Source organism: Phascolarctos cinereus, unplaced genomic scaffold (assembly GCF_003287225.1).
Source record: "Phascolarctos cinereus isolate Bilbo 61053 unplaced genomic scaffold, phaCin_HiC Scaffold_2;HRSCAF=192, whole genome shotgun sequence".
In the NCBI taxonomy this organism is placed as follows: Eukaryota; Metazoa; Chordata; class Mammalia; order Diprotodontia; family Phascolarctidae; genus Phascolarctos; species Phascolarctos cinereus.
This window is the reverse complement of record NW_027555625.1, coordinates 225013011-225027114: the sequence shown is the minus strand read 5'-3', so window position 1 is coordinate 225027114 and position 14104 is coordinate 225013011. Positions and strand designations below refer to the sequence as shown.

Below are 14104 nucleotides of genomic sequence, written 5' to 3'. Positions count from 1 at the left end.
ATTGGGAAATGTGGTAATTAAAGGAAGAGAGGAATTCTATAAAGTAGAAGGGAGTAGTGGATACATTCTGGATATGGGGGACAGTCAGTGCAAGGTCACAAAGAAAAGAGACAGAGTTTGGTGTGTGAAGAACAGAGATAAGTCTGGTTTGGCTAGGACTGGACCTGAAAGCATGAGAAGGGGAGTAATATGTGATGAGGCTGGAAAGATAGGAAAGGGTCAGGGTGTTGAGGGCTTTAATAACCAAACAATGAAGTCCGTATTTTATTCTAGAGGCAATAAAGAGTCGCTGGAGTTAATTGAGTAGAGTAATATAGTGCTCGTCAGCTTTGTGGAGGATGGATTGAAATAGAAAGAGGATTGAGCCCTCAAGGGCATTCTGTTTGATCATAGTGCCTGCAGTACCACCGTGTTTCTAAAAAACATGTTTGATATTCTTGACTACTTAAACCTGGTTGTTTGATACTTACTACCCCAAAACAAATGGACAAACAGAATTAGTTAACCAAACCTTTAGACAAGACGGCAAAATGTTTTCTGAGTTGACAATATAACCCAAACAAGGAGTCTGATTTCACTTCTGTGCATTTAAAAAATATATATGTATGTATGTATACATTCAGTTCCTATCATGAGGCACAGGTTTCATCCATTCATATAACTAGCCTACTTCCTCCAAACCATTTGCCAGTCCCTTCAATTGTCTAATTACAGCGCCATGAAATTCATATCCACCTCACTCAGTATCTGAATTGAATGAAATAAATCTATGTCGAAAAAGCAAACTTCATGGCTAATGTAAAAATGTGTTTTTTATAGCTTCATATATAGAATGGGTATTCTATTTCTTGCATTCTCAATTCATTGGGGAGAGAGGGTATAGGGTGGGAGGGAATTTGGAGCTGAAAATAATTTTTTTTAATTTAAAAAGAAAGAGCAAACTGCCAGTGATAAGGAGGAGGATGCTGCTTTTCTGGATGAAGGATGAAGTATGGAATGCCAATGAATTAATCAGCTCTCTGTAAAATTAAGATTCTGTAATCAGATCCCTCCCATACACCATCAGCCAGCAAATCACTCCCAGGAGACTTTAACCTTGCCCTGTTGGAATCTTTAAAGCTACATACTATTTAATTTCTTTTTCATAACTCAATAGTTACAGGAAGAAAGTATTCTTACGTTGTGGTTCACAAAAGAGAATGGGGTTCAGGGGTGACACTAAGGAAGGGAGTCAGGGTCTAGGCTAGGGGATACTGGAATACTCTAGAAGAAGACACAATGAGTTCTCTATGCTCTGTGTTTTAGATTGTAAGAAAATGTGAGGATGACCAAATCATTATATTTACTGAAGCATATAATCCCCCTTCCCTTTTTTTAGAGGCAATCTGGGTTAAGCAACTTGCCTGACAGTTAGTAAGTGTCTGAGATCAGATTTGAATTCAGGTTCTCCTGACTCCAGGGCCAGTGCTCTATCCACTGTGCCACCCTGCTTCCCCTGGTGCATATAATCCTAAGAAAGTTCCTAGGTGAGTTAAAGCTTATTTGAGCCTGGAGAAAGAAGCAGAATTAAATTAAGCAATGAATTTCAATAGTTAAAAATTAATGAGAAGGGCACTGGTTTGTGGATTTGTATTTGCATTTCTTTAAATCTTGTTCAAATTGTACATCATTTTAATTTATTAGGATGATACTAGTTTATGTTTCTTTTTAGCTATTTTAGCAAGGTGTGTGTTAATGAAAAAGCGTATTTGAGTGGGAAAACACGTTACAGTATTTAAGCCCAGTTTTCCATGCCCAGCTATAAGACCAGAACCACAAAAAACCCCCCAAAACCCACTGTCCCCTGGTGGCAGCTTGCCATAATTGCATCCTTATGAAATTGTATAGTGACACTAACATCATTCAGAGAGTTCCTGAGCTGCCTTCTTCAGATTTTGGCTCTTTGCCCCCAATCTGACCACTGTGTCTGTATAAGTTCCATCCTATAATTTCCTCAAATGGAAAAGTCCAGTTAGGTGTTCTAAAAGGCCATGAAAATAAGTAAAATGGATGTTAAATGATAAGCTTTGTGAGTTGAATAATAATAATAATAATAACTAACATTAACATGTTACTTATGTGCCAGGCACTGTGCTAAGCGTTTTACAATTATTATCTCGTGTGGTCCTCACAATAACCCTGGAATGTAAATGCTATTATTATCCCCATTCCTCCCTCAGAGGAAACTGAGGCAAATAGAGGTTGAGTGACTTGCCCAGGGCCACACAGCTAGTAAGGATCTGAGGCCAGATTTGAAGTCAGGACTTCCTGACTTCGTGCTGGTTCTCTATCCACTGAGCCATCTAGCCAAGTGGAAAAGTGAAGAGATTGTCATCAAGCATACATCTTGGCACACTATAGGCTCATATGCCAAAAGTATTCTAGAACTCAACAATGTAAGGATCTGCCTAGCCCCACACAGTGTCCCAAAAGGCATTGAGTAAGTAGGTCTTCTTCCTTCAATCTTCCTCTCTCTCCTAGCTACTTGATTTGATCTGGCTTTCCAGTATTCCTTTCTCATCTTATCTTTCCCTGCTTTGAAGAGCACATTGCTGAACAGAGAGCATTACATTGACGGGTCATGAATGAAAAGCAGTTACAATAACATAAGAGTTTGGGGGGCTAGTGTGGTTTAGTGATAAAGGCTCTGGATGTGAGCTCATTAGACTTGAATTGGAATCTCACCTTTGCTACTTCCTTCTGTTGCAGTGTGAGAGGCTGAGAGGCTGTGACCCCTCAAAGACTGAAGTACATGGGTCATCTGGAATGAACTCACTGACTCAAGCATTCTTTAAGCCAAGGTGGTAGTTTATTGTTACGCTTTTCAGCGGGCAAGGATTCTTAAAGGGTCCTACAACCTTAGAGAGTTACAGTTAAAGTTTATATAGAATAAAATACAATAAAACATGTGCCAAATATGCTAACTAGGGGATTCAGGGTGGATTAGGGAGTGGTTAAGGAGGGTCAGTTCTTAAGAGAACATGCGCTTCTTGTACCTACTGCACAGGCGTTTTACCCAGAGTTCACTAGGAAAAGCCCACAAGGGGGGCCACATGGAGGTGTGGTTTTAGGCCTGCTATGTCACTAAATCAGCCTGCCACCAATCAATGTCTTGTTAGACAAAATGGATGTAGGCAGTATACATATGTCTTAAGTCTAGAATACAGTTAATGAGGAGCCCAGGATGTAGATAATAAGGTAGGGTGGTAGGATAGTATAGTAGTGGGTAAGAATGTCTTTATGACCCAGTGCAAAGCCAGTTTAAACTAATAAATCCTTCAGGTGCTGTTTGGAACTGCACCAGGGAGAGAGATAAGGGTCTTTCTGGGGCCCACTCATGAGTAATTGCTAAGCACAGGGTCCTTGGGCTGGGGAGAAACTGTCAGGGACAGTGTTTCTGAGGCTAGGGAGAAATTGGGGTCCAAGTACAAGCACCCAAACACAAGCACCCTGTCACTTCTTGTGTGATTTCAGATAAGTCTTCACTTTTCTGAGTCTCAGCTTCCTCATCTATAAAATAGAGATCATAATATTTGCCCTCCTGACCTCACAGGGTTGTTATGAAAATGTTTTGTAAGCCTCAAAGTGCCATGTAATTGGAAATTGTTGTTATTAAGAGTGTGAAAATTCTCCATATGGTTTGTTAATTCCATGAATAGCTGTGTAGACAATGAAGGGGCCATTGATTACTTGAAACTCCAGTTACTTTCGTCACTGGGCAGGAACAGTTTCCTTTACCAAATATTATTAGCAGCAGGTGGATGGTTAGTTAAATGTGGTCTTCTGTTCGGGAGAAATTCACCTATTATGGGGTCAAAGAGAATTGTTTCAATTTCAATTGTTAATTGAATCCATGAATAACCACCAACCTCACCTTCAGGGCCAACAGAAGACAAAACTGAGTAAATTGAAATTGTCTCCACCCACCCACCACCTACCCTTTCTGGAACTTTTTCTGTCTACATGAATTCCTCTCACTCTGGTATCCAGTGACCTCATGCTACCCCATAATTACCAGAGCATCCCAATATGCAGTTCTACCCAGGACGTAGCCTGTGTTCTCGATGTCTGTTGCTCACACTCTCTCTCTCTCTCCCTCTCCCTCTCCCTCCCTCCCTCCCTCTCCTTCTTCTTCTCTCTCTCTCTCCCCCACACCCATCCAAACATATATATCATATCCCATTCCTTCAGGTCTATGTTCTCAGCCAGCTATCCTGCTTTGGAGAATGATCTAATCTCCTGATTCAAATTCAGGTGTTAATGAATAATAGAGGGTGTCACTTCTGGTGGTGGTGGAAGTTATCTATTAATAAGAGGTAACTAGAAGCTTAGAACTGGATGGAACCTCAGAAACCTAAGAAAAGTAAATCTTCCCTGGGAGTGATAAACCAACAAAGTGAATTTTGAGTGGTAGTATTTCAGTTCCCCCCTCCCCTCCCCCAATATATTGAGAGAAAACTTTGGAAGCAAGAGGATCTTCCTGAGACCTCTCCATGTATATACTGTATGTAGCCCTCTGGCTAGACAGGTACTCCTTCCTCACTTAAGACATTGGTCTTGGCTTCCTCCCCACAAAAGCATTAACAATATCAGGGTTTTTCCTGCTTCCTTCTCCTCTACACATTTTCTGGTAGAGTTGCTGGTTTCCAAGCAAATGTTCAGAAAGGTAGTAGAAAACAAAAACCTTTTGCATGAACAAAAGCACTGAAGATTGAATAAGAAGATAAACTGTCAAGTGGGAAAAAATCTTTGTATTAAATATCATTGATAACAATTCATATCCAAGATAAATGGAAAATGGATACAAATATATAAAACCAAGAGAGGCTGAGTTTCTACAGAGCTGGCTTTGAGGGCAAGACCTAGGTTTGAGTTCTACCTCTGACAAATGAATAGATGAATGCAAAATCATTTATTACTATCTGTCAAGCTCTATGCTAAATATTGCAGATATAAGTACAAGCAAGACAGAACCTCAAGGAGTATACATTTTTATAGAGGAAGGCAACATTTTTAAGGCAGTAATGGCCAAGGAGGAATGCTTTGGACAGGGAAGTCAGAGGGAATTGGGATTGGAGCCAGAGGGCAGATGGCTGACATGTTCTTTTCAGTAGTGGTAGTGTTAATTTGATTGATATTCCTGGGGGTTGAGTTAGAAAGGGTGGGTGGGGTGGGAAGGGTAGTCTCTGATGGTATGGCATAGGAGTGGCCAGGAAGTGGTGAACCTAAAGCCAGGTAGCATGATGTGAATGCTCAATAGTTAGGGCCCAGAGTCACAGGAGTGGGAGCCCAAGGTCCAGTCAGAGTTGGGGGGATAGAGAACGTGACGTGTTTGTAATATATACAGCACATACATATTATCTATTGTGACCAGAGGCAAATCACCTCTCAGGGCTTTAGGAAACTTTCTAAGTCTGTAGGTTGCAGAGAAAGTGCTGACCTGTATCAATAGAGAGTCTTATCATTGTGAAGTTCTATATGCCCATCTCTAGCTCCTATCCTACATAACAGTCATCCTCCAACACCTTTTTATTAATTTATTTTGATTTATCAATAATCACTTCTATAAGCTTTTGAGTTTTAAATTTTTCTCCCCCTCCCTCCCCCCCCAAGACAGTGCACAATCTGATATAGGCTATACATATATGTTTCTATTAAACATATTTTCACATAGTGATGTCCAACTTTTGTTACTAGACATTTAAATGTCTTAGTTTTATCATGAAAATAATTTTGGCCACGTAGCCCCCAGAAAAGGTCTGAAGCACCACCAGGGGCCCCCGGACCACATTTTAAAGAACCACTGCTATATAAGAGCATGGGCTGGTCACCAGTAGATAGGTGGTCAAAATATATGAACAGTATTTAAAAGAACTATAAACTATAAGTTTTCATATAAAAATAACATCCAATAAGAGAAATGCAAGTTACAACAAATCTGAGATTTCCAAGAATAGCCTGCAACTTGGCAAAGACAACCCCCCTCCCAAAAAAAAAGGGAACAGTCAATGTTAGACGTTGTGCACAACTAGTTCACTTGGCTATAGAGCCTGCCTAGGGCCTAGGATTTCCCAATCACCTGATGAATCAAGACCAGCTTGATTTTCTATCTCAAATGCGCATTGATGAGGCGGGAGACAAGATGGAAGCAACTGCGTTTATTTTTAGCAAAGCACTTACTTATATAGTAAAATAACAGGAACTCTTTCTCAAGTTACAATGACATATATAGCCCATGCTGTGCTCAAGGACAGTGCATGCAAGTCCTGTGCACTTATCTGACTCCAATCCCAGAACAGACTGCTAATGACCATACAATAACTAGGGGAGTTAAAGATTGTTAAAGATCCATACAATGGAGCACTGAACCAGGCGACCTTTGCTCAAAGATCGACACCCGAGAGGGGCCTTCATCCATCAGTGAGACCTCTTGAACAGCCTGTGGCCCTCTACATCCTTACAGATCCCCAACGGTTAGAGAGGCCACAGTAAGACAAACAGGAATGCAAGGTAAAACTGAATTGATCTAACTGTCCTGGGTAACGGTTTGGGATTATGCCAGCAAACTATTCTTATCCTTTGACCCAGTGGTTCCACCATTCAGCATATACTTCAGGGAAGTCAAAAGCAGAACCAAAATTTGGACATAGACTGAAACATTCCTAGGCAGCAGGGCTGTTGGAATGAATGGAGAGCTCACCTTAAGGTGTCCCTGGGCAAGTCACAACATCTGTGACCCAGGCCACTCTCTAAATCTATAAATTACTGAGCAGGTGCTGATCTGCATCATCCCCACCTCACCCCCAAAGAAAGGAAAGAAAAAAAATTCACAGCAGCCCTTTTTTGTGTGTGATAGCAAAGAACTGGTAACCAAAAGGAGGGCCCATGGACTGGGGAGTGGCTGGACAAACTATGGCATATGAATGTAATCAAGTATTATCATACAATGAGAAGTGGTTGAGTGGGGTGGAGTCCCAAGAAACAGGAGAGAGTTTGTGTGACGTGATGCTGAGCAAAATAAGCAAAACCCAGAGATCACCATGCCCAGTGATTACAACAAGGCCAGTGAAAAGGAAAAGAAAGGAAATGGGAAACTAACCATGGGGCCTGAAAAACAGATAATGAAACAAAACTTCTTCCTTGCAACAGTGGATCCAGGCTCTATAGCAGAAAATTGCTTACTCTGGCAGGGAAGGTCATTCATCTGACAGGGCTAGTGATGTGCTTTGTTACAACAGAGGGTCCTGTAGGAAGGCTATCAGGGAGTGAAGAGGGTTATAGAACCAGAAATGATTATGATGTAAAAATAAAGGGCATAAGTAGAATTGTAAGGAGGTGAAGAACAATAAAAATGCATAAATTGGTCCATCTATCCCCCTGAAATCAAAGAAAGTTTCAATAGTCATTGTAAGATAAATTCTTAGAATTTGGAGAAGCCCTGGAACGAGGGTGCATTCTGTCCTTGGTGAAGAGACGCAAATGGCACTAAGCCTGAAAGGCATCTGTAGTTGGGATGTTCTGTCTCCTTAGCTCAAGGTTGGAGTTTGGGGTTTGGAGTTGTAGGACCTGGACAGAATCCTAGTAGCAGCTAGGGAGCGCAATGGATAGGGTACAGGTCCTGGAGTAAGAAGACTCAAGGTCAAATCTAGGCTCTGACACTTACTAAAAGTGTGACCCTAGACAAGTCACTCCATCTCTGTATGCCTTAGTTTTCTTAAGTGTAGAATGGAGGTATGACAATTGTATCTACCACCCAAGATCATTGTGAGAATAAAGTAAGAGAAAGTATTTTGCAAACCTTAAAAGTCCATCTTAATGATAGCTATTATTATTAATAATAATCCAGACATGCCACTTGATAAACTGTGTGACCTTTGACAAATCATTTAGCTTCTGTGGTCCTGGGTGTGCTTGAAGGAACTGGACTAGACGATGTATCATATCCCTTCCCAGCCTACAAATCTATGAGCCTGTAACTTGTGAATTCTCTCCCAGCAGGTAGCCCTAAGGGCATGATGATCCGGCTGGTGAATGGCTCTGGCCCCCACGAGGGACGTGTGGAAGTGTACCATGACCGGCGCTGGGGGACGGTGTGCGATGATGGATGGGACAAGAAGGACGGGGATGTGGTGTGCAGGATGCTGGGCTTCCGGGGAGTGGAGGAGGTGTACAGGACAGCTAGATTTGGGCAAGGTAAGATATGGAGATGGAAAAGGGAAGGCTCTGAAAGAAGAGTGCAACCTAACTCTAGTGAAGAAGCATTGGCTCTTCGGTATGGTACAGGGAAGGAGAAAAGAGCCTGCCCAGAAAATCCCAAGACCTAGATCGTAGTCCCAGCCTTCTACTTTACCATAAATGTGAAATCTTGGGCATGTTACTCAATTTCTTTGAGGCCTCAGTCTTCTTATCTAGAAAGTGACGAATAGACTGCATGATGTCAGAGGCCTCTTCCACCTCTAACAGACTATGATTCAGTATCTTGTTTCAATGGACTTAGGTTTGAATTCCAGCTCTGTTCCTTGCTACCTGTGTGACCTTGAACAAATCACAACCTCTGTGTTTTTAAGGAGTTTAAGGGCTGGCGTTTGGGAGAGGGATTCTACTTCTTTTTTGGCTCCAGGAGGTAGAACCGAGAGTAATGGGTAAAGGCTCTGTTTCAGGAAAAAACTTCCTAACTATGAAAGCTGTCCCAAAGTGGAAAGGGCTGCTTCAGGACCCAGAGGTAGGAACAGCCTCTTTCATTAGGGCATGTACACAAGGGAATTTTATTTGTATTTTTAAGGCAAACATTTATTATTGAATATTCAATATTGAGAACATTTTTATTAAATATACTAAAGAAATTAAAGTAACTTAATTTTCAATAATTGAAATTCACTTAAACAAAATAGAGAATACCAATTTTTTTGTACTATATGTGTGCCTGTTCTCAGAATATTTCCCCCTCCCTGGAGGTATTCAGGCAAAAGATGGATGATCCCTTCCCCTGAATATTGCAGTGAGGGTTCTTGTTCAGGTAGGGGTTGGATTAAATGGCCATTGAGATCCCTTCCAACTCTGATTTGGTCATTCTCCCCTGTCTTCTGTTTCTTCAGCTAAAAAACAAAGATGTCAGGGAGCCACTAGGTGGCGCTGTGAATAGAACACCAGCCTTGGAGTCAGGAGGACCTGAGTTCAAATTCAGCCTTAGACAAATAATACTTCCTAGGTGTGTGACTCTGGGCAAGTCACTTAACCCTAACTGCCTCACTTAAAAAAAAAATGAAGATGTCAGGTAAGATGACCTGTAAAATCTCTTCTAGCTTCAAATCTATTACCCTCTGGTTTCCAGAGAGGAAAACTGAATCAGGACCAGGTAGAACATGTTCCAGAATTGACCCTTCCTTTCTTTTTTTTTTTTTGGCTAGACAGTTGGGGTTAAGTGACTTGCTCAGGGTCACACAGCTAGTATGTATCAAGTGTCTGGGACCAGATCTGAACCCAAGTCCTTCTGACTCCAGGGCCAGTGCTCTATTCACTATGCCACCTAGCTGCCCCTTCTTCCAATCTTTCGTACTCTTTTCTCTCCCCTCTGCCCACTGCCAAGTCCCTTAGGTGCGGGTGGTAACTCTTGTGAAGTTCATTGAAAACATCTGGCAGAAAACCAGCTGGTTTCCCATGATGTGTCCTCTACCCCCTTTCCAGTAAAATATAAAAACTGACAGCCACCTGGGGAGTTCAGAAGGATTTTTGAGTTTTGAGGAATGAAGCCCTGAGGAGAGAACAGTTCTTTCCCTTCCTTTCAAAGCTCTGGACTTGTTTTCAGCAGATTTCTTTAGAAAAAATAGATGTCATATTGTTTACAAGAGGAAGAAATAAAAAATAGTTCCCACTACACTTTTGGAGCCCCCCTCACCCTCGCCATGACCTGCCTTCTAACAAATAACAACAAAGCCATTTGTGAAATAAAATCATGAACTTGTTTAGAAGGTCTAAGAAAGGCAGGTTGTTCAGATCTGACATGCACCATCGTCCTAAAGCAAACTGCCAACTAACAAGCAGACAGGCCTGTGTAATCAGAGAGGGATCTTAGCTTCAGGAGAGGTTTGCTTTGTTCCCCTCATTTTACAGAAGAGGAAACTTGCCAAGGGAGATTGTTCGAGCAGCTTCCGGAGGTCGGATATGTTAGTGTCAGGAGTCCGATTTGAACCTGATCCTCTGGCTCCATAGCCAGGGGTATCTTTCTGCTATACCACACCCCTCCCCCCTGCTCTAGATGTTGGCTAATGCATTTATATAATTACCTCCACAAAACTCCCCGGGCTTTTTAGACGTTTGTGAGAAAGTCTTAAAGATAACACAAGTGTTTTAAGGCAATTTGGATTGTTGGGGCAGAATGTTAAAGTTCCTGCCATGACACTTATATATATATATAAAATCATAGATGGAGAGGCAGCCTTGGAGTCAAAAATACCTATGTTTTGCCACTTAACCTTTCAATGTCTCTGGGCTACTTTCTGAGTTTATAAATTTCAGACCAGTCACTGCTCTGCTTTTGTGGAAGGGGTTTCCATAACAGAAGTTCGCTATTCCAATCCCAGCAAAAACAAAAATGTCACTAGCATGTGCCTTACTTTAAAGATAGAATCACTGAATGTTAGAGCTAGAAGGAATCCTACTAATCCTCTAGTGACTGGTCCAACCGTGTGTGTGTGTGTGTGTGTGTGTGTGTGTGTGTGTGTGTGTGTGTGTGCGCGTCGGGAGACAGAGACAGAGACAGAAGCAGAGAGACAGCTAGGTGGTGGGGATAGAATACTGTACCTGGAGTCAGAAAGATGTTAGCTCAAAAAAGAAAGAAAAATTTAAAAATTAACAAAAAGAAAGACACTAGTTCGAATTCAGCCTCAGACTGTTACAAACTATGTGACCCTGTATCACTTAACTTCTATCTGCCTTAGTTTCCTTGACTGTAAAATGGGGATAATAATGGCATCTACCTCCCAGAGTTCTCAAAGAGAAAATACTCATAAAGCACTTTGCAAACTTAAAAAATGCTATTTTATTTATTATTATTTTAATTTATTTAATTTATTGTTATTATTATAGAATTATCATGGTGTGGTAGAAAGAGTGCTACATATGGAAGTGCAAATATAAGGAAATCAGAGAAACATGGGAAGACATAAAGAGATAGATAGATGTGTAAACAGGCAGAACTATGACAATGTACACAATTACTACAATCATGTAAATTAAAAGATCATTAAAAGGAGACTAGATTCAGCATCTAGGATGATTGACCTAGATCAGATCTCTAAAAGGCAATCCAGTCCAACCCTTTCATTTGCTTTTATTTTTAATATATTTTTATTTTGTTAAATGTTCCCCAATTACATGTAAAAAATTAACATTCATTTTTTAACATTCTGAGTTCCAAATTCTCTACCTCCCACCCAGACCACCCTCCTCCTTGAGAAGGCAAGCAATTGGACATTGATTATACCTGTGACATCATGCAAAACATATTTCCATATCAGCCATGTTGCAAAAGAAAACACAGGCAAAAAGAAAAAAGAAAAATAGAGAAAGTTTTAAAAGTATGCTTGAATCTGAATTGAATTCATCAGTTGTCTCTCCAGAGGTGGATAGCATTTTTCATAATGAAACCCCTTCACTTTACAGATAGGGAAACTGAGGCCCAGGAAGATTAAGTGACTTGCCAGAGATCCCATAGGCAATAAGCATCAGAAGTGGAATTCAAATCCAAGTCCTCCGACCACAGAGCTAAGATTCTTTCCACTATATATCACTCTGCCTCTGAGGAAGTGAAAAACTAATAATGCTACCCATGGAAAGACAATGAAACACGATAATGAAATATACTTTCTTCTTGGTGTAAAGGCAAGGGACTATTAGGGCAAAAAATGTTATATACGTTGTCAGAAATGGTTATGATATTGAGTATTTTTGCCCAATTGTTTTCTTTGTTATAAAAGAATTTCCATTTCAAAGATAGTGGAAAGAGAGTTACTTCCAGAAATGTCACGGAGGTTTTTTTTAAAGAGAAGTATATACATTTACCTAGGGGGAAAAAAGGAAGGAAAGAAGAGAAGAAGAAAGGAGAAAAAGGGAAAAGAAGAAAGGAGGAGAGGTTAGATGAGGGGAGAAGAAGGCAGAGAAGGAGAGGAGAAAAAAGGGAAGAGAGGAAGAAATGACTTCACTGAGTTGGAAGACCTGGGGAATGAATGATCTCTGCCACTTATCTTTTATGTGACCTTTAGCAAGTCACTCAAACTCTTGAACTAATGGATGTGACAGTGCTTTGTAGCTGTTGTTCAGTTGTTTCAGCTGTATTTGACTCTTCATGACTCCTTTTGGGGTTTTCTTGGCAAAGATATTGGAATGGTTTGCCGTTTCCTTCTCCAGCTCATTTTAAAGATGAGGAACTGAGGCAAATAGGGTTAAGTGAGGGTCACCCAGCTACTAAGTGTCTTCTTGACTTCCAGCTCTGGCATTCTATCTGCTGTTCCACCTAGCTATCCCATTTGTAGCAATAGTGTGCTACATAAATGTTTGGGATGATTATTACTTCAAATAAACATATAAATGCATATAATCTGTGATCTTTTTGTGGGAACAGGTAAGACATAGGGAATTTCCCGGGGCAACTTTAGTGACTTGCCCAGGGCCACACAACTAGTAAGTGCCAGAGACCAGATTCAGATCCAGGTCTTCTGGATTCCCAGCCCAGCACTCAATTCACTACTGCCTCTGTTAACAAGTGTGAGTGCTAAAGTAAGGACTGTTTAATGCCAACATTAGTCTAAAAGTTCTGGTGAACAGAAATTTTATGAACTATTTGGAGGGTTTGCTCTCTAATTCATTCATATATTTGAATGGCTACTAGTTGCTGACTAGTGACTAGCATCACTAGTTTAATGATGCTAATAAGTGAAACACCCTCACAGATTCCTCTTTGTTCTTCCGTGATTGAACATCAGCCAGACCTTTCCCGATGAATTAATGGAGTTTGGACTTTAGCTAAAATATAAACATTTTAGCTTAGTTTTCTCTTGGTCAAATCTCCTCGGCTGTCTTTTATTTATTTTAGGTGTGATTGATTCTGTACTGCCCTTGGGTAACCAGTTCCTTCCTGGGTAATTAGTTAACCAACATGCTTTCCAAAAGATATTTAATCTAAGCATTCTTTGTCTGCCTGAAAGAGAGCTTGTGTAAGAACTATCTAATATCTAGGCAAGAAAAGAAGCCAGTGGGGCAGGGGAATCTACTACAGGCCAAAAGCAAAGAGTACAAAATGAAATAGCTGCTCTTTCTTCTGGCCCTAACTTAGATTCAGATCAAATCCCATCATAATATATACTGAAACCACAAAAATCTCGGTGTAACAAAACTAGTCCCAAGCCTTAGGCAATCTGCCATTTATTTCAAGAGATATTCAGTATAATTTTGGCTTTGACCATGCCCAGTTTGCCCACTGCATGCTCTACCTTGTGGGTGGGGTAACCTTTGATTGTCTGCCTCCATCTTTAAAATTGGCAAGACTGAACCAGCTCATGTTTTGCCTGCTTCTACCTCTCACCGTCTTGCTCACCGGAAAAGAATACAACCATGCCCAGCCAAAGATGGCGGAAGAAGCACATACAAGCTCAGTCTTGCCAGTTTTTAAAAACAAAGGCAGATAATTCAAGGAAGCCACCCACTCCTTGTGGTAGGTGATTCCAGGGGCTCCATACTAGGCAAACGGGGCATGCTCAAAATCTAGGTTCCATCAGCATATAATGAAATAATTTGTATAAACCTCCCACCACCTTAAAATACGTTGTAAAAATATTTTATTGAGGCTATTCCAGAGTGATTTATAATGAAGGCAGAGCACTGAACTGGGGATTCAGAAATAATGTTAATAATGACTGACAATTGTATAGCAATTTACAATTTTCAAAATGTTTTACATCTACCATCTCATTTGATCCTCACAAACATCCTGTGAGGTAAGTACTATTATTTCCCGTATTTTACAGATAAAGAAACTGAGGCTCATTTTCCCTGAAATCCTCACAGAGGG

The 14104-nt window shown here is 40.7% G+C and overlaps 1 protein-coding gene across 4 annotated transcripts in view; it reads left to right on the top strand.

Annotated features, from left to right (window-relative positions):
• SCARA5 (scavenger receptor class A member 5) overlaps positions 1-14104 on the top strand; it is a 143670-nt gene that overhangs the window by 125819 nt on the left and 3747 nt on the right. For 3 of the 4 annotated variants that reach the window (XM_078149825.1, XM_078149824.1, XM_078149823.1), the window contains one exon: positions 8035-8232. In XM_078149825.1, the coding sequence (XP_078005951.1) occupies positions 8035-8232 (198 nt within the window). The remainder of the gene's footprint in view (positions 1-8034; positions 8233-14104) is intronic. The other variant, XM_020983997.2, reaches the window with a different exon arrangement.